General features: G+C 43.7%; 1 protein-coding gene across 29 annotated transcripts in view; it reads right to left on the bottom strand.

Annotated features, from left to right (window-relative positions):
- The window catches only part of LOC123756928 (ankyrin-2), a 982,618-nt gene that overhangs the window by 342,186 nt on the left and 615,491 nt on the right, over positions 1-24,941 (bottom strand). For all 29 annotated transcript variants that reach the window (XM_069329388.1, XM_069329393.1, XM_069329412.1 and 26 more), the window contains 4 exons: positions 6,716-6,848; positions 5,697-5,860; positions 1,251-1,535; positions 285-482 (listed from right to left, as the gene is read on the bottom strand). In XM_069329388.1, coding sequence (XP_069185489.1) covers positions 285-482; positions 1,251-1,535; positions 5,697-5,860; positions 6,716-6,848 — 780 coding nt within the window. The remainder of the gene's footprint in view (positions 1-284; positions 483-1,250; positions 1,536-5,696; positions 5,861-6,715; positions 6,849-24,941) is intronic.

Below are 24,941 nucleotides of genomic sequence, written 5' to 3'. Positions count from 1 at the left end.
ATATATAAATATCACTTCTATGCTGCATCTCATCTGCAACCTCAAAATCCTAACTAGGTCTGTTTCAACCACACGTGGACACTTGGGATAAGGATTCCTAGGATGCAGCATGTCATGACACAAACAGGCAGGTATAACATGTCACTTAAAACTAATAGGGGGTTGAAATTTTTTAAATAAATTATAGCTTTGCAAAAATATTCATAGAAATTGCTTTTTGGTACTGTATTACCAAATTTATGTATACAAGCATATAAATTTATATTTATAATTAAACTACTCACTTTGGTTTTACTCGTAATTGGAGCACCCTTTTCTAGCAGCATATCAACAACAGTCTCATGTCCTGATCTTGCAGCACAGTGAAGAGGTGTAAGCCCATCCCTGGTCTTGGCTTCGTAGTTAGCTCCTTTGTCTATCAACAGCGATACCATATTTCCTTTACCCCATTTGGATGCAACATGAAGCGGTGTGATTTGGTGCTGTTGATAAAATAACTTGAATTAATTTCATACTCATTTGAATTTGTCTTAATATACAATCAACAAATAAAGGTACGAACAATGCAGTTAAATAAATTGGTTATTCTTAAGGTACTGTAGTTAAAACAACTTTAAATAAAGAAGTTTACTGAAGTTTACCTATCATTAAACTGTGCAGTAAAGTTCTACAAGTTCCTGTGTTCAAGGAAAACTTGATCCAGCTGGAGTCCAAATGTTATACTTATGACCTTCTTACATTATTTTGATTTAATTTCCTTTGTTTCACCGATAATAAAAAATATTCAACAGTTCAAAAATATTATTCTTGCTATTATACATATAGCAAAATTGCCAATCGCCAATAAATAAATAAATATCCTCAATTGCCAATATTTATTAAAGTCTTCAAGAAATTATACACAAAAAAAGAAAATGTAAAAATAGGGGCTAACTTGAAGGCCAAATTTAAGGAAGTGATTTTAACTAAATGTAATTTTGCAAATCAAAGTAAATATATGCAATTTCTATTTAATTTTTTCTTATATACAGTAATCCAGATTTTTAATTGTCATTTAGGAAGAAGAAACTTATACTTTTTAAACAGATTTTAAAATGTACATTATCAGTTATAACAAATGTTTCAGAATGATGATGAAAAGACGAAGTCAAGTTGCACCAAGAAGGTCCAACACCAGTAAGTACAGATAATTAGGACTCCACTCTCTTAAAATTTATAAGTAATACACAGAACTACACTATCTGACCAACCTTGGCAATGTAGTTGACATCAGCCCCACGCTGAATTAAGAGGTTTGCAATGTTTTCGTTGCCATAGTGAGCAGCAATATGTAGTGGTGTAAACCCCGACTTGGAGGTGACATCTGGGTTGTGGTCAGTGTGAAGAAGCAGTGCAGCAGCTTTTGTGTCATCCTTTTTAGCAGCAATGTGAAGAGCAGGGAGGCGCACCTTGCCTCTTGTGTCGTTTTCCAGCAGAACTGCTACAACTTTGTCATGTCCCTGCTGCAGGGCAACTGCCAATGGGGTAAACCCATCCTAGGAATAAACATAAGAAATATATGTAAATAAGTCATTAAAATATATTTTTGTAGTATGCAGTGGTATATCAGGAACTTGTATATATTACATAAAAGATAAAAAACACATTCAAACATTCATAGGTAAAAGTGTACAATATTTTCTCCCTCCATTTCCCACTGCCATAACACCATATTATAAAAATTAAGAACACTGCATAAGGACTGTTGGCCAATACAAAGCAGCTCCTAATTATACCTGGAGTAGGTTCTGGGAGTTGTTCTATTCCTCAAACCAGTCTGAGGACCAGGTTCACCCAAACTCATTCATTGAAACAATCCAGCACTCCCACATCTATTATGTTACTCTTTAATTTATGCCATAAACCAACAATCCTTTTTTTTTCAAAACAATATTAACACTATTGCTCACCGGGCAGGCGCGCAATTTAAAACTAGTCCCAAGATAATAGGACAATAAATAGAATTTTAACAAATATTTTAATATTTTGACCAAAAGCCTATTTATAATCTTTCAAGTGTTCGGACATCAAGTTTCATGTTATATCTTTCATTTTGGTATCAAATTGTGCGCAATCTAAAGGCGCTTATTTTGATACTATCCCGAGGTCGATTGGATAAAAAATGAATTTTATGCAAATATTGTTTGTAGTGGACGCAAGTCCGGTCCAAAGTTAGGACTCGGGAGAAAAATAATGGACGCAAGTCCGGTCCAAAATTACCGATAGTGTTAACCCAGGTCTTTAAATCTAAGCTTGTCAAATATACTGTACTGTATATGAAATGTTTCGAGTTCAATTTTGTTTTAATATATTTAAATTCTAATTTACATCTCCTTTATTATACATTTTTACTAATTTAGATACTACAATCATGTCATTCCTAACTCCTCATCTTACAAGAAAGCAAGAAATCTATCTGGTGTATCTAGATACCCCTAGGCAAACGAGTTACGTTTCCTAGTATGCAACCCGCAACAATCCCTTAACTCCCAGGAAACTATTTACTACTAGGGTAATAAATAGCCATAAGGTGTGAGAAAATATTACCAAACATCTCATTCTGTACTGGAATCAATTCAGTGATACAGTATTTTCATTTCGAAGCAACTATGTTGTCCGCTGCACTAAACACAACAGTCACTCAGCTTTCTAAATATTTGAAACCACAAGAGAATCAGGAGCCATGGACTAGATGAAATTTAAACAAACTGGGACCAACACCTGCCACTTATTAATATGCATAAACACAGCTTGGAAAGTAAACACACAAATGGGTAATATGGAACAGTTGAAAAGCTTGATTTTAGGAGAGGACACTATGGGGGAACTTAGCAAATTTATTAATAAATTTGATTGGAGACTTGCTGTTAGGCAATAAAGTAAATGAGATATATGCCACATTTTGTGATATATATAATGAAAGCACAAACAAATTTATACCAAAACAGAGATGCAGAATCAGAAAACAGGATTAGTTCAACAGAAATCGCAAGAGGACCAAAGAAAACTAGACAAAAAAAAATATGGGTTCAGTATAGAACCCATATAAAAATATGGGTTCTAAAGGTGTTAAATATGATACGAGAAAATATGAGTTCTGTATTGCCAGCAATACAAACAAGCAAGAAACAACTATATGAAATGAAGAGAGGCAGAAAGAAGGTTTGAGAAAAAATAATGGACAAGTGTAAAACAAAACCAGGCCTATTCTATAAATTTATTAAAATTAAATTGCAGATAAAGGATAAGATCCAGAGGTTGAAAATGGAGAACAGATTCCCAGAGAAAGAAAAGGAAATAATGTGTAAGACACTAAATGAACAGTTACAATGTATATTTGTACAATATTAAATTTTCAGAGAATCGGCACGAATTTCCGAGAATAAAAAGAGTACATAGTGGTGTGGCTCTATGATAGCGCCACAGAAATTTTACAGGAAAGAGAGATGGGTTGACTGCATTTATCTGGATCTAAAAAAGGTTTTTAACAGAGTCCCACATACATGGTTGTTCTAGAAACAGTAATATACTGGAGGGGTGACAGGGAGGCTTCTGACATGGTTGAAAAATTTTCCGAGAGAAAAATGAGGGTGATAATCAGAGGCAATATATCAGAGTGGATAAATTTTACAAGCGGGATATCATCAGGTTCAGTTCTAGTGCCAGTAATGTTCACTGTCTATATGAATGATCTACCAGAAGAACCACCAAGCTATATGAACATGTTTGCTGATGTTGCCAAGCTACTAGAACATAAGAAACTTAGATAATTGCCATGCTCTTCAAGATGACCTTAACAAAAGTGTATGGAGCAACACTTGGCTGATGGAATTTGATGTGGATAAATGCAAGTTTATGGAATGTGGAATAGGAGAAAATAGATTACTCACAACATACAAATTATGTGAAAAGGCTTTAAAAAACTCTGCTAAAGAAATACACATGGAAGACCCTGGAGAGCCAGGTCCCAAATCTACACAATAAAATAACAACTTACTGAAGTGAATGATATGGAAGAAAATGCAGAATAGAACCAGTGAAGAGCAGAGGTGCCATAAGCACAATCAGAACACTGTATAAACATCAGAGGTCCATGGTTGTTCAACATCCCCCAGCAACTATAACAAATATTGCCATTGCCAAAACAACCGTGGACATCAAGAGAAAACTAGATAGTTTTCTTCAAGAGGTGCTGGACCATCCCGGCTGTGGTGGATATGTGGGCCTGCAAGCCACTCCAAGCAACAGCCTGTTGGACCATGCTCTCACAAATCAAGCTGGCCTCGGGCTAGGCTTGGGGAGTAGAAGAATTCCCAGAGCCCCATCAAGCAGGTATCAAGCAGAATAGAAACTGTCACCTAAGGACTACATAAAGAGCATTGTGCAAAGAGCCTATGCTATGTTTTCCAACTTCAGATTTCACTTTTAAATACATGAATGACAAAATACTAAAGAAATTGTTCACGACCTTTGGTGCTCATCTCTCTAGAAGCACATCAATAAACTGGACACGGTGCAAAATCATGAAACTAAACGGCTTCCAGAACTGAGAAACAAGAGGTATGAAGAGAGGCTAAAGGTGTTAAATACTGTAAATCAAAGCTAGAAGAAAGAATACAAATTATTTGGAGTAAATAAAGTAACATGGGAATGGACTAACATAAATGTATGAGAAAATCAAGTTAAATTGTGGTAATAGACTAGGTGAACTAGACCAGCACATCCTGTCATGAGAGACTGTCTTGGCCAAATGGTCTAAAAAGAAAATATTGCAATATAAAAAATCCCTCCATGTGGTGCAAGGAAACTTGGCACAGAGATGGGCTAATCACAGTTCTTGTGATTGGTGTTACTCTTCGCCCCCAAAATTGTACTTCATATATCTATCATTCATCACTTAACAACATTGTAGCATTTGTGGCTGGCAGAAGCTGGTAGTAGGTATTTACAGAATACTGTACTAGTTTATCACATCACTTGGTGTTGTATGAAGCAGAACAGAAGAGGTTGTGGAAACTAGAGGGCTATAACCAAATTCTTCCAAGATGGGAATTAATTTATAATATGTGAAACCTTTATGTGAATGGTTTAGTACAGAATAAAGGAAATCCCCCACATCCATTCTTAACATTATGTCAGTACATTATAAACTATAGTTATGCAAGTTAAACCATGACTTCTAAAAGCTAAATTCAATGTGAATATATATACTGTATAAATAATGTGCTCAACTCAATAAGCATGTTAACAAGCGAGCGTAATACCCTGTGCTTGAAAAGCTTTACTCCTAACATCAAATTATAGGTAAGGCAAGTAAAAGGAACGGTGATTACAATAAGGGGGTCTTGTTATGAATAAAGAATAACAAGGATATGTAAATTATTAAATATTTGCAATTATACTGGCAATATATTTCCAATTAAGATTAAACACACATTATAAAACTATCAACACAAATACAGTACTATAAAAATATTTTGAGCCAATTACAGTTTTGTCTTATTTCTAATGTAATAATGCAACAATAATCAAAACATATTCCTTCAACTCAACCAACTGACCCTAATGATTTGAGCAATAATTTCATTGAAAAGAATTATGACTAACATAGTGATATTGCAACTTTCAATGTGTTTCCCCATATTGCTAGCCCTTACCTCTGTAGCAAGGCTCTGGTTAGCATTGTTGGCCAACAGGAATCGCACAACCGAGTCGTGGTTCTCCTGTGCAGCCATGTAGAGTGGAGTGAATCCATTCTGGGACTGAATGTTCACCAGTGCCTGGTGTTGCACAAGCACTTTCACAATCTCCTCCTGACCAGCTGAAACACACACAAAACAATACATCATTCTGATGGATGTAAGTATGTGACATAAAAAGGATGAAGTTATGTGATACTAACTTCCATTATTAATATCATTGAATCATTCAAATTTACACATCCAAATCATAGACAAATTCTTTCCCTGAGTATATTTGCATGTCTTATTCTTAAGGCAACTAAAAATTTGTAGTAAGATCAATTAAAGAGTAAAAAAATTACAACTCTTGGCAAAGCTTGTCAACCTTCCTGAGATTTGGTTTGTGCAAACATTCCAAAGCCTGCTGTAGCCAAGTTTATGTATCTACAGTATCCATTATGTATATCTTTCTTTTTTAAACATTCACTTAAGACCATCATCTTAATTTTGTTTTTTATAAACAAACTATTTTTTTGAATTAGACAATTTTATGCTACAGCCAAGACATTCTTTAAAACTCGGCTCCCATTTCTTGAAATTTAATTACAGTGTAACGCTTAACATGAATCAATGGAAAGACTCAACCCTTTCTGTATTGGAGAACATATAAAAAACTTACAATTATATGAACTGAAAATAGATATGATAGATATTATTATAATAAATACATGTCCTATGTTGTTAGAGTTTGTTTTAACTTTGCATCTAGAAATTACCCACCACGGGGGAAAAAAAACAGACACATAGTTGAATGCATTTAAATAGTCTTACTAAAACGTAGAGATGCAATTAGCAGACATGAGTTGATAAATCAACACTCGACCCTCTTAAATCCATCAATACCATACAACATGTATTTAATCTATTTCAGTATGTATATATTCAACCCTTCTTACACCATCATATGAGTCAGTACACACTGCCGTCAATCTTACCAAGGGATGCAATATGTAATGCAGTATTGCCCTTCTTGGTGGCAGCATCAACATTGGCACCACGCTGTAAGAGCTCCCTCACAACATTTACATGGCCTTCCTTGCTTGCCAGGTGAAGAGCGTTCAACCCATTCTGAAATGATGAATTAAATATTAGTCAACTGTACTGTGGTCAGATGAAAAAGGTAGGCCTAGCCTTATACCTTTTTGATTATCATATATTTCTGATGCAAAGGCATTATCTCCATTAATGAACATCTCTGCTGCCATGAATACAACCTTCCCTATTGTGGCATCATCTTCATTGCAATTATTAGTAGTGATATAATTACTCCCACTATTTAAATGCCATTTTCATTGTAGGAACTATCATAACCTACAGTTTAAGCACTATTTTCACTTGCTGTATAAATAATAATTATTTTTAATAGAACTAATGAGCAAAAAAGTTCTACTATTTTAAACACAAAAGTATTATCATGTGAGGTGGGAAGGTGGGCATCAGCAGGAAGGACATAAGGGTGATCCTACCACCACCCTATTGTACTGTACTTCAAACCCCCCTACCACTCCCTACCACTGGCACCTATTTAACAATTGTTAAATGCCTGTGATATCTCTTTCACTTTAAATTTAAAATTGATTATCACCACACCATAATTCTGGGGCCAGATTCAAGAAGAAATTATGCCGGTCCTTAGGAAACTTTTCCTTCTTATCACACTTCTCGGCAGTAATGCAGTGATTCAACAAACTATTTACAAACACAAATCTTCCTAAAACATAACTTCCCACCACAAGACCTCGGAAGCACTCCCAACTTTACATAAACCATACATAAGTCGTGTTTTCTCAACTACACAATGCATTTCTTCCCCCATTAAAATTCTGCAGGTTAAAGTTGAATATAAATCCTCCATGTGCCTCTATGAATAATTATGCATTTTATGAAGAGACAAATACAAATTATCATAGCAAGATATTATGGCTGTAGTTACTAAATAAGTAAACACAGCTGAGCGTTAAATCTCAGAGCAGCTAAAGACTGCTAAATTCTTCGTTCTCTCCAGAGGACCTTTCTTCGGTCTAATGATAATTAAAAATCCTTGTGAATCTCTAATTGCCATTAAATATGTATTTTGCAAAAAAGACAATATACTGTATATACTAGTATAACATCACAGCGTATTATATGAATAACCATTAAGTAAATATTAAGTGCTAAACATGATCTCAAAAAGAAAAGTCAGTGCCTGGGTTACAAGCAAGATATGTTTTTATATTATTTTTTTTTTACTGTTAAATGTAGTTCACCGATAAGGTTGTCAATTACTGTATTTTTAAAAATATAGGCCTGCATATTAAATAATTAATGTCAAATCATAACATGAATACTAAGCCAGTGAATTCTGATTACAAAAATTAGTTTATAACTTTACTTTTTATATGCCTGCATTATCACTGTACTGTACAGTACTTTGAAATAGTTCATCCAGAAAAAATGCATAAAAAGTATAAAATACTAAATATGACAAAACCCTTACCAAACTTCACCAAGACCAAAATTTCAAGCACTGTTATTAAATTCAGGCCTCTTTTAACAAAAAAATTCAGAATAAGCTTTATAACTATGAAATGTCTACTGTCTGTGTAATGGATCTGGTAATGACATTAGAATTGTAACAAATTTTACTCTATCCAATTTATACCCATTGTTTCGTGTTCTGTCTTGTGTTGATACTAGTAATACCCTATTAATATCCCCCCTTGTTATGTCCATTCATCCACTTCTAAACCGCTATCATGTCACCCCTAACTCTTCGCCTTTCCAGTGAATATTCTCATTATATAATTGTCTCCACTATACATAAGAACAAAGGCAACTGCAGAAGGCCTATTGACCTTTTTTTAGGGTTTTTAGGGTTTTGAAATGATCAAAGGATTGGCAAATGCAGTTTAATGCTGATAAATGTAAAGTTCTGAGGCTAGGTAATGATGATAAAAGTTACAAGATACGAGCTAGATGGTGTTGAGATTGAGAAGTCGGATTGAGAAGTCGGATTGCGAAAGGGATCTGGGAGTTATGATTAGCAAGAATTTAAAACAAAAGGATCAATGCATGAATGTTCGTAATAAGGCGAATAGGACACTGGGATTTATTAATCGAAGTGTTAGTAACAAGACACCTGGTGTGGTTCTTAAGCTATATCTTGCTCTGGTTAGGCCCTATTTAGATTATGCAGTTCAGTTTTGGTCGCCGTATTATAGAATGGATATAAATTCACTTGAACGTGTCCAACGTAGGATGACTAAGTTAATTCCCCAAATTAGAAATCTTTCATATGAAGAAAGATTAACAAAGCTTAAGTTGCATTCACTGGAAAGGCGAAAAGTTAGGGGTGACATAATAGAGGTTTACAAGTGGATGAATGGACATAACAGGGGGATATTAATAGGGTATTAAAAATATCAACACAAGACAGAACACGAAACAATGGGTATAAATTGGATAAGTTTAGATTTAGGAAAGACTTGGGTAAATACTGGTTCAGTAACAGGGTTGTTGATTTGTGGAACCAATTGCCGCGTAACGTGGTGGAGGTGGGGTCCCTCGATTGTTTCAAGCGCGGGTTGGACAAGTATATGAGTGGGATTGGGTGGTTATAGATAGGTGCTGCCTCGTATGGGCCAATAGGCCTTCTGCAGTTACCTTTGTTCTTATGTTCTTATGACCCACACAAGGCAGCTCCTATTTATAACCACCCAATCCCACTCATATACATGTCCAACCCACGTTTGAAACAATCGAGAGACCCCACCTCTATCACGTTACGCGGTAATTTGATCCACAAATCAGCAACCCTGTTACCGAACCAGTATTTACTCTTAAATCTAAACTTATCCAATTTATACCCATTGTTACGTGTTCTGTCTTGTGTTGATACTTTTAATACCCTATTAATATCCCCTTTGTTATGTCCATTTATCCACTTGTAAACCTCTATCATGTCACCTCTAACTCTTCGCCTTTCCAGTGAATGCAATTTAAGCTTTGTTAATCTTTCTTCATATGAAAGATTTCTAATTTGGGGAATTAACTTTGTCATCCTACAGAGTTGCACAGCGCCTGCAGATCGTGCTGTGCAAATGTCTTTCTTCACCCTCAGAAAATCCTCCGCTTTCCTGCGTAATGGAGTGGTCATTTCTTCGATCTCCCTGCTTAGATTTATTTTTTTTTCTTCTGATAGTTGTGTCTGCCGAAGCATTTCCGTTATTTTTCTCCTTCTCCTGTACAGTCGTCTGCATTCTCTTTCTAGAGTGGTCCTCTTTCTGCCCCTCCTCACAGGCGCGTGCTTCATGCAGACCTTGTAAGCTTCAGCTGTCAGTTGACCTATTCCCTGTGTGGGAGTTTTGTCGCTTAAGACCGTATCCCATTGAATGGTTGCAAGGTCTACATTTATTTTTTCCCAGTCGATCCTCTTATTGTTGAAATTGAATTGATTGAATACTCCTCCTCGCTTGTTGGGTCTCTTAGACCTACTACCGTTATTTATGCTAGTTCGCACTTCAATGAGCTTATGGTCCGAGTATGTAGTACAGTATCTGAGATTGTGATGTCTCTGATTAGTTCATCATTGTTTGTGAATAACAAGTCTAGTGTGTTTTCGTTCCTAGTTGGTTCTGTAATCTGTTGATTTTGCGAGAATTTGTTACAATCTCAAAAGTTCTCTGACCTGTGGTTGGTTATTTCCCGGGTCATTCCCTGCTATGATATTTGTGTTTGCCGTTCTCCATCTTAGACTCAGTAAATTGAAATCTTCAAAGATGATAATATCTGAAGCTGGGTTTGCTAGGTTATCAAGGATGTTCTCTATTTTGTGCATCTGCTCTATGAAAGATGTGTCTTTCTGTGTCTCCCGCTACAGGTAAGGAGCATAACTGGCCGGCCTCTCACAGTGTTCAAGAGACAACTCGATAAACACATTCAAAGAATACCTGATCAACCAGGCTGTGATTCATATGACAGGTTGCGAGCAGCCGCGTTCAATCAGGGAGTTTCCGGTTAGTTCACCCGGTCTCCCAGTTGGAGACCGCTGATCCCCGAAAGCTACACGAGGTGGACGAGAAGACCGCCAACTAGGATACTCTGTCAAAGACCGGGTCGTGGGGCACTGTCCCCCGGAACAAGAAGGTTAATATAATGCTAACCACAATACGATTGTATGCTATGAGAAGCGTAATTAGTTAACCAGGCTACACTACTCCGTGACACACACCAGCGTCTCTCTTACAGCTTTAACACGGAGAGGGGAGAGAAGGGACACTGCCATATGCCACAACTTTTCCCGCGCACCGTCTCCCTCTACCCACCTCCAGAGGCCTCGCCACATCTTCACGTTACCGCGTCAACTTTCCCCGCATGCCCCTCATGTTTAATTTGATGTGTAATTGCCAAATGTATCAGCATCTCTTTACATGTCTTCACCAGTGTCTTAAGACACACTTGAAGCTTCAAGTGCGTATATGCTGTACTTGTGTGTCAAGAGACCGGGCCGCGGGGATACTGATCCTCCGAACCCTCAACAAGGTAACCCAGGACGATTGTCTTTAAGACGCCCTTGGGGCCAGAGCTCCGCCACAGTCCCGGGGCTGGCTGAGCTTCACCACAGTCCCGAGGCTGGCTGAGCTTCACCACAGTCCCGAGGCTGGCTGAGCTTCACCACAGTCCCGGGGCTGGCTGAGCTTCACCACAGTCCCGGGGCTGGCTGAGCTTCACCACAGTCCCGGGGCTGGCTGAGCTTCACCACAGTCCCGAGGCTGGCTGAGCTTCACCACAGTCCCGGGGCTGGCAGAGCTTCACCACAGTCCCGGGGCTGGCAGAGCTTCACCACAGTCCCGAGGCTGGCTGAGCTTCACCACAGTCCCGGGGCTGGCAGAGCTTCACCACAGTCCCGGGGCTGGCAGAGCTTCACCACAGTCCCGGGGCTGGCAGAGCTTCACCACAGTCCCGGGGCTGGCAGAGCTTCACCACAGTCCCGGGGCTGGCAGAGCTCCACCACAGTCCCGGGGCTGGCAGAGCTCCACCACAGTCCCGGGGCTGGCTGAGCTCCACCACAGTCCCGGGGCTGGCTGAGCTCCACCACAGTCCCGGGGCTGGCTGAGCTTCACCACAGTCCCGGGGCTGGCTGAGCTTCACCACAGTCCCGGGGCTGGCTGAGCTTCACCACAGTCCCGGGGCTGGCTGAGCTTCACCACAGTCCCGGGGCTGGCTGAGCTTCACCACAGTCCCGGGGCTGGCTGAGCTTCACCACAGTCCCGGGGCTGGCTGAGCTTCACCACAGTCCCGGGGCTGGCTGAGCTTCACCACAGTCCCGGGGCTGGCTGAGCTTCACCACAGTCCCGGGGCTGGCTGAGCTTCACCACAGTCCCGGGGCTGGCTGAGCTTCACCACAGTCCCGGGGCTGGCTGAGCTTCACCACAGTCCCGGGGCTGGCTGAGCTTCACCACAGTCCCGGGGCTGGCAGAGCTTCACCACAGTCCCGGGGCTGGCTGAGCTTCACCACAGTCCCGGGGCTGGCAGAGCTTCACCACAGTCCCGGGGCTGGCAGAGCTTCACCACAGTCCCGGGGCTGGCAGAGCTTCACCACAGTCCCGGGGCTGGCAGAGCTTCACCACAGTCCCGGGGCTGGCAGAGCTTCACCACAGTCCCGGGGCTGGCAGAGCTTCACCACAGTCCCGGGGCTGGCAGAGCTTCACCACAGTCCCGGGGCTGGCTGAGCTTCACCACAGTCCCGGGGCTGGCTGAGCTTCACCACAGTCCCGGGGCTGGCTGAGCTTCACCACAGTCCCGGGGCTGGCTGAGCTTCACCACAGTCCCGGGGCTGGCTGAGCTTCACCACAGTCCCGGGGCTGGCTGAGCTTCACCACAGTCCCGGGGCTGGCAGAGCTTCACCACAGTCCCGGGGCTGGCTGAGCTTCACCACAGTCCCGGGGCTGGCTGAGCTTCACCACAGTTCCGGGGCTGGCTGAGCTTCACCACAGTCCCGGGGCTGGCTGAGCTTCACCACAGTCCCGGGGCTGGCTGAGCTTCACCACAGTCCCGGGGCTGGCTGAGCTTCACCACAGTCCCGGGGCTGGCTGAGCTTCACCACAGTCCCGGGGCTGGCTGAGCTTCACCACAGTCCCGGGGCTGGCTGAGCTTCACCACAGTCCCGGGGCTGGCTGAGCTTCACCACAGTCCCGGGGCTGGCTGAGCTTCACCACAGTCCCGGGGCTGGCAGAGCTTCACCACAGTCCCGGGGCTGGCAGAGCTTCACCACAGTCCCGGGGCTGGCTGAGCTTCACCACAGTCCCGGGGCTGGCTGAGCTTCACCACAGTCCCGGGGCTGGCTGAGCTTCACCACAGTCCCGGGGCTGGCTGAGCTTCACCACAGTCCCGGGGCTGGCTGAGCTTCACCACAGTCCCGGGGCTGGCTGAGCTTCACCACAGTCCCGGGGCTGGCTGAGCTTCACCACAGTCCCGGGGCTGGCAGAGCTTCACCACAGTCCCGGGGCTGGCTGAGCTTCACCACAGCCCCGGGGCTGGCAGAGCTTCACCACAGCCCCGGGGCTGGCAGAGCTTCACCACAGCCCCGGGGCTGGCAGAGCTTCGCCACAGCCCCGGGGCTGGCAGAGCTTCGCCACAGTCCCCGGGGCTGGCAGAGCTTCACCACAGCCCCGGGGATGGCAGAGCTTCACCACAGCCCCGGGGCTGGCAGAGCTTCACCACAGCCCCGGGGCTGGCAGAGCTTCACCACAGCCCCGGGGCTGGCAGAGCTTCGCCACAGTCCCCGAGGCTGGCAGAGCTTCGCCACAGTCCCCGAGGCTGGCTGAGCTTCGCCACAGGCCCGGCTAACACCGCCATAATGACTACCACGCGACACCCTTCACTTGTGCCCACATCTTCAATCATTGTTCCTGGTTAATTAAACCCATGTAATGGACACGGGCGACTAAGGGCCTTCGCCCTGGACGTGTACCCACAGTGCACACAATGTACCATTATAATTAGCCTCAACTGTACTTCAGTTCCCTTTTCACAGATATAAACATTTCAGCATCAGTGTAGAGCAAGTAATTAAAACACCAGTTTCCTATGGGGGTATCTTGGGCAGGACCCCGTCCCATATTACACCCACCGCTCTCTCCTTGGTGAAATACTTGTACGTCTTCCTTAATTTCCTGTTCAGTTCCAGTAGTGATCCTGGAGGTCACCCCTTCCGCCTCACCACAATTCCCTACTCCACAAGTACGTCTGCCACTTCTTGACTACCATGATTACCCATCCACCCCCAACCACGCCGGCCCTTCCGGAAATGATCATCACTGGACATACAAGAAACCATCTGAAGCTTCGAAACGTTGTGACAAAGTTTTATGGTGAAGACAAGCACCTCGAGTGTAGTCCACCCTGTTTCATCCCCACCATCCACCCCCACGATACAAAATCCAGGACAGACAGAGAGCAAAAGGCCATCAATGAAATTGAGATAAATCCTAAATATTTTTTCTCCTATGCAAAATGAAGATAAAAAAAACACGTCTAGTATCGGGCCCCTGCATAAGGGAGATGGAACGTTCACCGATGACAACAAAGAAATGAGCGAGTTACTGAGGAATCAACACGACACTGTTTTCTGCGAGTCACTAAACACACTGAACAGTGATAAATCAAATGAATTTTTCATGAATGTGATGCCAACATCTAATCATATCAGATGTCACCCTATCCACACTGGATTTTGAAGAAGCCATAGACAGAATGCCTATGCACTCTGCACCAGGCCCTGATTCGTGGAACCTAATATTCTTCAAGAACTCTAAAAAAAAAAACAGTCACAGACCCTTCACATTCCTTGGAGACAGCCTAAATAGAGAACAGTCAGATACAATCAAAGAAGGAAGGCAACACATAAAAGAAAGCAAAACAATTGACTTGAGAACGGTCCAGGACGGACCGAAACGTCGTCGTCTCTTCAACTTCTAGTGGTGTGTGGTCTGATCAATATATATGATCTGGGATTTATGATATCTAACGACCTGACATTGAAGATACTTGAAGGACAGGTCTCAAATTTGCACAGTAGAACAACAACATACTGGAACGAAACATACGGAAGGAAATTCAGAATAGAACCAGTGAAGACAGGTGCCATAGGCTCAATCAGAGGTCCACAGGTGTTCAACACCCCACCCAGCAAGCATTACAAATATTGCCGGAACAAAGGTGGATGTATTCAAGAGGCACTTGGATAAGTTCTTGCAAGAAGTGCCTGACCAACCAGGCTGTGGTAGACATGTGTGCCTGCAGGCCGCTCCATCCTGTTGGACCGAGTTATCGTTTGTAGTAGAAGAACTCCCAGAACCCTCTCCAGGTATGTTCCACGTATACTGGCGTTATCCCTGATATACTAAAAAACAGCAGTGATAGCACCACTCCATAAAGGAGGAAATAAAGCAGAGGCAATACAAATTACTGACGGATGGGCCGCCGCACACCCCCAAGGTAGGGCGAGCGATGTTTATACTCTTCAGTTTTCTTACTTCAATTTTCGTGCTGCGTCGTTACGTTTAGTATCAAATTGTTCGCAATAGAATGCTCGAAATAAAAATTTACATACAAGAACAAATATAGGAACAAGGATATCAATACAATAGGATCAAGTACATTAAGTAAAGAGTAGCGGGCTGCCTCACACCTAATGGTCCAGGTATTTACCTAGTTGTATTCACCTAGTTGTGCTTGCGGGGGTTGAGCTCTGCTCTTTCGGCCCGCCTCTCAACTGTTACTAACTACTATTTTTTCCCCACACCACCCCAGGAAGCAGCCCGTGACAGCTGACTAACTCTCAGGTACCTATTTACTGCTAGGTAACAGGGGCATCAGGGTGAAAGAAACTCTGCCCATTGTTTCTTGCCGGCGCCGGGAATCGAACCCGGGACCACAGGATCATGCGTCCGGCGTGCTGTGTGCTCAGCCACCAGCTCCGGGGAGGTGTTGCAACACTGTCACTAGTACCTGCTGTCATCCTCACGTTCATCACCAGCATGTGATGTGGTGATGTCAGTTGTGAGAGGCCAGTCCTTATACTCAACGTACACTAGTGACCAAATTAGAGTTGTTCTACTCCTGACTTGTGAGAGTTTGGTCCACCAGGCTGTTGCTTGGAGCGCCCCGCAAACCCACATACCCACCACAGCCCAGTTGGTCCGGAACTCTTTGGAGAAAATTATCCAGTTTTCTCTTTATGTCCACGGTTGTTCCGGCAATATTTCTGATGCTCGCTGGGAGGACGTTGAACAACCGTGGACCTCTGATGTTTATACAGTGTTCTCTGATTGTGCCTATGGCACCTCTGCTCTTCACTGGTTCTATTCTGCATTTTCTTCCATATCGTTCACTCCAGTACGTTGTTATTTTACTGTGTAGATTTGGTACTTGGCCCTCCAGTATTTTCCACGTGTATATTATTTAATCTCTCTCTCTGGTCTTCTTTCTAGTGAGTACATTTGGAGAGCTTTGAGACGATCCCTATAATTTAGGTGCTTTATCTCGTCTATGCGTGCCGTATATGTTCTCTGTATTCCCTCTATTTCAGCAATCTCAAGACGGGACAACACAAGTGACTTGAAGAGTACAACCATTGTGATGGGATCCCTGGATTTGAAAGTTCTCGTAATCCATCTTAGCATATTTCTGGCTGACGCAATATTTGATTGGTTATGCTCCCTAAACGTTAGGTCGTCAGACATCATTATTCCTATTACACATTACTCATCATTACTCCCCTTGACGTCCCAGAAGCCACACTTAGGAACCTACTCCAAGCTTGTACCAGAGAGCCACCCTTCCTGAGCCTTGATGGGCGCATGTGTAAGCAAGTAGACGGCGTCGCTATGAGTCTGCTTCTTGGTGCTCTATTTGCTAATTTGTACTCGAGTACTGTCGACCAGAGAGGCCTTGTTGATATGGGCTAAACGCGGGCGTCTACTGCAGGTGGGTTGATGCAGGGAGGGAGACTCCCAGCTGGATAACTGGAATTTTGATGGAACTACTGACACAAAGTGAGGGGTTGCTGTCAGTCATTTTGAGTGCTATGGACGTCAGAGCTGTGTTGCAAGAGCTGTGTGCTAGGAGTGATCCGGGGCAGCTTTAGAATGTGTTGACTGCAAGTGCTGAGGGTGAAAATCTTCTGTATAAATTCCTTGAATGATTAGTTTCTATTAGCCATCTAAATTGTATGCTCATTGTCAGATATTCATGTTGTTATGATTTTCTCTTAAATGAATAATTCACCGTAAAGTGTTGACCAAACTACACACTAGACAGTGAAGAGACGACGACGTTTCCACTTAATAATCAAATCAAGCGTTTAGCTCTTCGACCCCGCCTTTCTAACCAATCTATTTTCCTCTATTATATCTGCTACATATATTTCTAACACACGCGCGCACACAAACATCCACAGGAAGCAGCCCGCAGCAGCTGTCTAACTCCCAGGTACCTATTTACTGCTGGTTGACTAGTCCATCAACTAGGAGGCCTGGTCGGAGACCGGGCCACGGGGACATTGATCCATGGAAGCTACATAAGGTAGGTAGGTGAACAGATGCATCAGGGTAAAAGAAACTCCGCCCATTTGTTTCCGCTTCCGCCGGGGATCAAACCCGGAATCTTGGGACTACGAAACCCGAGCGCTGTCCACTCAGCTGTCAGGCGCCTTGACGGCTGTGTAGTATGTGTGTACTCACCTATTTGTTCTTGCATTTGTATGTGCGCGCGCTGAAAAGCCACAATGAAAGGAGAGTAATGTCAAAGCGCTTTCAACCTGTCAGAGTCGTCTTCAGTAGCAAGAATTTGGGAATTAATGAAAGGGGAGGAGGAAGAGAATATATGGAGGGCCAACATGGGAGCCGGAAGATGATGTGGAGGGAGGAGGAGGGGAGAGGGGAGGGGAGGGAGGCGGGGAGAACAAAAGATCACAGCGGGTAATCTTGGAGATAACGACACCAGATGAGCCAGATGGGTAGATAAGGCCGTGATGGACACAAGGAAGCACACAAGAGATAATAAAACACGTCGTAGAAAACAAAGTTGATATCATTGTACAGTCGCATTTAAGAACACACAGAAAACAAACATTTCTTTTTATGGTATACTAAAATATTTACATTTACAATGCACCTATCGTTGCCACAAAAAATTATTGGACAGAGGCAACCATATTTCTATTGACTTAAACGTAAATGCCATAACGTACAGTCACCTATAGATCTAGGCTTACAGGTTCCGGAAGATGAGAGGAAATGTCAGCACTGTGGAGAAATGTCACACACCACTGGAACATTATCTAACACAGTGCACAGTTACAGCCACAACAGACCACTGGAACATTATCTAACTCAGTGCACAGTTACAGCCACAACAGACCACTGGAACATTATCTAACTCAGTGCACAGTTACAACCACAACAGACCACTGGAACATTATCTAACACAGTGCACAGTTACAACCACAACAGACCACTGGAACATTATCTAACACAGTGCACAGTTACAGCCACAACAGACCACTGGAACATTATCTAACACAGTGCACAGTTACAGCCACAACAGACCACTGGAACATTATCTAACTCAGTGCACAGTTACAGCCACAACAGACCACTGGAACATTATCTAACACAGTGCACAGTTACAGCCACAACAGACCACTGGAACATTATCTAACACAGTGCACAGTTACAGCCACAACAGACCACTGGAACATTATCTAACACAGTGCACAGTTACAACCACAACAGACCACTGGAACATTATCTAACACAGTGCACAGTTACAGCCACAACAGACCACTGGAACATTATCTAACACAGTGCACAGTTACAGCCACAACAGACCACTGGAACATTATCTAACTCAGTGCACAGTTACAGCCACAACAGACCACTGGAACATTATCTAACACAGTGCACAGTTACAGCCACAACAGACCACTGGAACATTATCTAACTCAGTGCACAGTTACAGCCACAACAGACCACTGGAACATTATCTAACACAGTGCACAGTTACAGCCACAACAGACCACTGGAACATTATCTAACTCAGTGCACAGTTACAGCCACAACAGACCACTGGAACATTATCTAACACAGTGCACAGTTACAGCCACAACAGACCACTGGAACATTATCTAACTCAGTGCACAGTTACAGCCACAACAGACCACTGGAACATTATCTAACACAGTGCACAGTTACAGCCACAACAGACCACTGGAACATTATCTAACTCAGTGCACAGTTACAGCCACAACAGACCACTGGAACATTATCTAACTCAGTGCACAGTTACAGCCACAACAGACCACTGGAACATTATCTAACACAGTGCACAGTTACAGCCACAACAGACCACTGGAACATTATCTAACTCAGTGCACAGTTACAGCCACAACAGACCACTGGAACATTATCTAACTCAGTGCACAGTTACAGCCACAACAGACCACTGGAACATTATCTAACTCAGTGCACAGTTACAGCCACAACAGACCACTGGAACATTATCTAACACAGTGCACAGTTACAGCCACAACAGACCACTGGAACATTATCTAACTCAGTGCACAGTTACAGCCACAACAGACCACTGGAACATTATCTAACTCAGTGCACAGTTACGGCCACAACAGACCACTGGAACATTATCTAACACAGTGCACAGTTACAACCACAACAGACCACTGGAACATTATCTAACACAGTGCACAGTTACAGCCACAACAGACCACTGGAACATTATCTAACACAGTGCACAGTTACAACCACAACAGACCACTGGAACATTATCTAACACAGTGCACAGTTACAAACCCATTAAGATTTCAACTTAGATTCAACAGAGCAGAAGTTGGTGTTAAGCACATATGGCAAAATCTTACTGAAGCGACCATACGAGTCATAAATACTCATACTCCGCCCAAGTAAAACAGAAACAAGCAACACTTAAGTGGGCCAGCCAGAGGCTTAGGGCCCGCGCAGAAATATCCCTGAAAAAAACTCTAGATAACACACACACCTTAGGCTTATCTTGAGGCCCCAACCCCCCACCAAGATCGAAGTACTAACCTTCCCCCAGGATGCAATTCCATAACAGTTGCTTAACTCCCGGGTACCTATTTACTGCTATGCTGGGTATATTTAATTGTTTCCGCATATTGAGAACTTTGGTGGTTATGGGACAACCAAGTATAATTCTGAAGGTTTCAATGAAAGATGAACCCCTCAGAATTATACTTCAACGGGGGAATACCCCCGTTGAAAAACAGAGGTGCAACTGGTACTCAGAGAGAACTCTATCAACATCAGAGGTCCGAGACTGTTCAACACGCTTCCACTACACATAAGGGACATAACTGGCCGACCCCTCACAGTGTTCAAGAGAGAACTGGATAAGCACCTCCAGAGGATACCTGATCAACCAGGCTGTGACTCATACGTTAGGCTGCGAGCAGCCGCGTCCAACAGCCTGGTTGATCAGTCCGGCAACCAGGAGGCCTGGTCGACGACCGGGCCGCGGGGACGCTAAGCCCCGGAAGCACCTCAAGGTAAGGCTGTCCAATAACCACCAAAGTTCTCAATATGAGGAAAGAATTAAATATACCCGATCAACCTGATCGGTTGATCGGGTTGCTATACCTGATCAACCAGGCTGTGATTCATACGTCAGGCTGCGAGCAGCCGCGTCCAACAGCCTGGTTGATCAGTCCAGCAACCAGGAGGCCTAGTCGACGACCGGGCCGCGGGGACGCTAAGCCCCGGAAGCACCTCACGGTAACCTCAAGGTAAGGTACCCAGCATTCAAGATAGAATATTTGAAACCTCTTTTAAGATGAGACTAAAGCTTCTGTGTGATAACAAAAGCAATCTTGTGTCAGTTGAACTGTTAGAACACATACGTAACGGTACCAGCGAGTCTAAATGGATTCAAAGAACTACCACTTGTGTTAAAATGATGGGACTGCACGATGTATACAGATGAAAGAGTACAGCACTTCCTTCCACCCTGGCAGATAGTACCTTTTGACATCCTGACGCCTGCATACCCCACCAAGACACTCATCACAAACAACTCGCATGCTCAACTTGCTGCCCAATTAAGCACCCTACCTTGAGGCTACCTTGACATGATTTCGGGGTTTAGCGTCGCCGCGGCCCTGTCCTCGACCAGGCCTCTTGGTTGCTGGACTGGTCAACCAAGCTGTTGGACGTGGCTGCTCGCAGCCTGATGTATGAATCACAGTCTGGTTGATCACATACCATTTGGAGGTATTATAAAGTTCTCTATTGAACACTGCGAGGGGTCGGCCAGTTATGTCCCTTATGTGTAGTGGAAGTGTTCAACTGTAGTGGAAGCGTGTTGAACAGTCTCGGGTCTCTGATGTTCATAGAGTTCTCTCTCGGAGTACGTATTGCACCTCTGCTTTTCAATATTGGTGTTCTGCACATCCTGCCATGCCTCCTGGTCTCAAATAATGTTATTTGAGACCAGGAGGAGATTTGGGACCAGCCACCTCTAATATTGTCCATGTATAAATTATTATGCATCTCTCCCGCCATGGTCACATTTGTCGAAGGCTTTTTCGAAATCTGTGTAAATAATCTGTATTAAATAAATAATAAATTTACACTCAGAAGTTCTGCTTGTCTTCCATGGCATCTAAAGCCATGCCATAGTGGTCCAGCAACTCTGATAGGCAAGAGCGGTCTGTAATTTTTTGGCCTCTGCCTTATTTCCTCCTTTATGGAGTGGTGCTATTTCTGTTGTTTTTACTATGTCAGGGATAACGCCAGCATCTAGGCTCTGTCTCCAAAGAATGTGGAGGGGCCTCTGATAGTTTTTTTTTTTTTTTTTACAGTTCTTGATGAATAGAGAGTTCCAAGAATCAGGGCCTGGTGCAGAGTGCATAGACATTTTATCTATGTCTTCTTCAAAATCCAGTGGGGATAGGGTGACATCTGATATATAATTTGATTTTGGTATCACATCCATGAAAAATCCATTTGGGTTATCAATCTTTAGTGTGTTTAGTGGCTCGCTGAAAACAGTCATACTGATTCTCCAGTATTTCGCTTCTTTCTTTGTTGTCATCTGTGAAAGTTCCATCTCCCTTTCGCAGGGGCCCGATACTGGATGTGTTTGTTTTATCTTGATTTTGCATTGGAGAGAAGTAGCTGACACAAGTAGAAGAATAATGAGAGGTTGGATAACAAGAACCTTTCCCTCAAGAGATGCCGTACCAATGACGATACGTTTTAAGACAGTGGTGATTTCTAAGATGGAATATTGTTGCACAACAGTCGCATTAAATGCTGGAAAAACTGCTGACCTGCAGAACGCGCAAAGATCTTTTACTGCCCGAATACTCAATAAAACGCCTAAATTATTGGAACCATTTAAAATGTTTAAATCTGTATTTTCTACAGCACAGGAGGCGGAGAGACAATAATTTACACTCGGAAAATATTAGAGGGACTGATTCTAAATACGAACAGAAAAGTAACTCCAAATGCGACCAGGAGGCATGGCAGGATGTGTCTAATAGCCCAGTTGAAAAGCAAAGGTGCAATAGTACTCTGAGAGAATTCTGTCAACGTTAAGAGCCCAAAACTTGTCAACACCGTGGAGACACTGACCCTCAAAACCAATACAAGGCCACTAGAGGGTCCTCAATATGCCTAACAGGCTTATTGTCCCCGACAATAGGAACACATACCAAGTGATCACCAGTACCAGTAAGGTATTGTTAAACCACAGATACTACTTGTGGAAAGGAAGAAACTGTAGTGTTCTGTTTAAGTACGCTACTCAACTGAAGGGTACCCACTACCCTGAAGAAAAAGGAGAAGTGTGCATCTTGCCAAACATAATGGTGCGCGTTAACGAAGAAAATAATATGATATGGTATTGCTTGATGGGGTTCCGGGAGTTCGTCTACTCCCAAAGTACTGCTTGATGGGGTTCTGGGAGTTGTTCTACTCCCCAAGCCTGGCCCGAGGCCAGGCTTGACTTGTGAAAGCTTGGCTTGTGAAAGCTCCAAGCACCAAGCTGTTGCTTGGAGCGGCCCCGGCAGGCCCACATACCCACCAGAGCCAGGTTGGTCCGGCTCTATAGAAAAAAACTATCTAGTCTTCTCTTGAAGATGTCCACGGTTGTTCCCACAATATTTCTTATGCTCGATGGGAGGATGTTGAACAACCGCGGACCTCTGACGTTTATACAGTGTTCTCTGATTGTGTCTATGGCACCCCTGATCTTCACTGGTTCTATTCTGCATTTTCTTCCATATCGTTCACTCCAGTAGTAGTAAGCATCCTTCAGTCTCGGGAGACTATTGAGTTGCGCTCTGGTTGTCAATTCTGGTACAGCGTCTGGTGTGACTGATGAGGCCAGTCCGAGAATGGCAGTCCATCCCACACTGAGCACAAAGGAAGTGTGATTCTGGTCTGTCGTCCTGGCTATCCTCCTCTGTCTGTTTGCCTCCGTTTTCTTGGCAAGTGACTCCTCGAACCTGGAGAGACCTTTCTGAACAGACTGCCTCCAGGTTAATCGGTCTGCGGCCAGTGATTCCCATGTAGAAAGATCGACGTCCATGGCTTTTAGGTCCCTGTTGCATACGTCTTTGTACCGCAGCTGGGGTTTGCCTGCAAACGCTTTCCCTGCATCAGCTGTCCATACAGGAGATCCTTGGGGATCCTGTTGTCGCCCATTCGCACCACGTGCTGGAGCCAGCGCATTCGTCTCGGCCTCAACATTGTGTACATGCTGGTGATTCTTGCTCTTCCCAGGACATTGTTATTTGTCACCTTGTCCTACCAGGTGACGTCCAAGATGAGTCGGAGGCAGCGCATGTGGTAGGCGTTCAGCCATCTTTCCTGGCTGGCGCGAAGTGTCCAAGACTTGCTGCCATATTGGAGTGCTCAGGACACAGGCTCTGTAAGCCTGGATCTTTGTACACCCAGTCAGCTTATTGTTGGCCCACACTATCTTTGTCAGTCTGGACATGATTGTAGATGACTTACCAATACGTTTGTTTAGCTCTGTATTGAGAGCGAGGAAGTCAGAGATTGTGGAGCCCAGATACACGAAGTCGTGAATGATTTCTAGATTGTAATTGGAGAAGCAAATGTCAGGTGGGGAGTCCACTCCTTGTCCCATAACATGTGTTTTCTTCAGGCTGATGGCGAGTCCGAAAGCTTGACAGGCCTCGCTGAAGCAGGTCATGAGACCTCGGCTGAGTGGGCGGTGACTGCTGCGTCGTTAGCAAAAAAAGGAAGTCGCGCAGACACCTCAACCGAACCTTCTCTTGGCTCTCAACCTGGTGATGTTGAAGAGCTCTCCATCGGACCTGGTCCAGAGGTAGATGCCTTCCGTGGCAGATCCGAAGGCGTGCCACAGCATAACTTCAAAGAAAATCCTGAATAGGGTTGGAGCAAAAACACAGCCCTGCTGTACTCCTCCTGGATGTTGAAGGTATCTGATGTTAGGCCGTCAAAGACCACAGTGCCCTTCATGTTCTCGTGGAAGGATTTGATGTTGCTGAGGAGCCTGGGTGGGCATCCGATCTTGGGGAGGATCTTTAACAGGCTATCTCTGCTGATGAGGTCGAAGGCCTTCGTCAGATCTATGAAGGCTACGAAGAGTGGCTGTTTCTGTTCCCTGCATTTCTCCTGCAGCTGCAAGGGAAAAGTCCATGTCAATGGTGGACCTATTAGCTCGGAATCCGCATTGTGATTCTTGATAGACTCTCTCTGCAAGTACTTGGAGCCTCTTCAATGTGACTCGAGCAAACATCTTTCCAACAATACTGAGGAAGATGCCACGGAAATTGTTGCCATCGCCCCTGTCACCTTTATTCATATACAGCGTGACGATGTTGGCGTCCCTCGTGTCCTGTGGCACCTCTCCTTCTTCCCAGCAGAGGCAGAGAAGTTCATACAGCTCCATGAGCAGGTTACCTCTGCAGCACTTCAAGGTCTCAGCAGGAATACATAACATGCCACATTATAGTGGCATAATGTGTCCCAACAGTGCATTCCTGACAGCAAATCCCACACCATGTTCTCTGGTCTCATCTGGAGGTTTTCCTTGCCAGAAAAAAGAGAAGGCCCTCTCTCTCAC

Source organism: Procambarus clarkii, chromosome 22 (assembly GCF_040958095.1).
Source record: "Procambarus clarkii isolate CNS0578487 chromosome 22, FALCON_Pclarkii_2.0, whole genome shotgun sequence".
Taxonomy (NCBI): Eukaryota; Metazoa; Arthropoda; class Malacostraca; order Decapoda; family Cambaridae; genus Procambarus; species Procambarus clarkii.
Note: the sequence above shows the minus strand (reverse complement) of the source record. Positions and strands in the feature narration are given on the sequence as shown.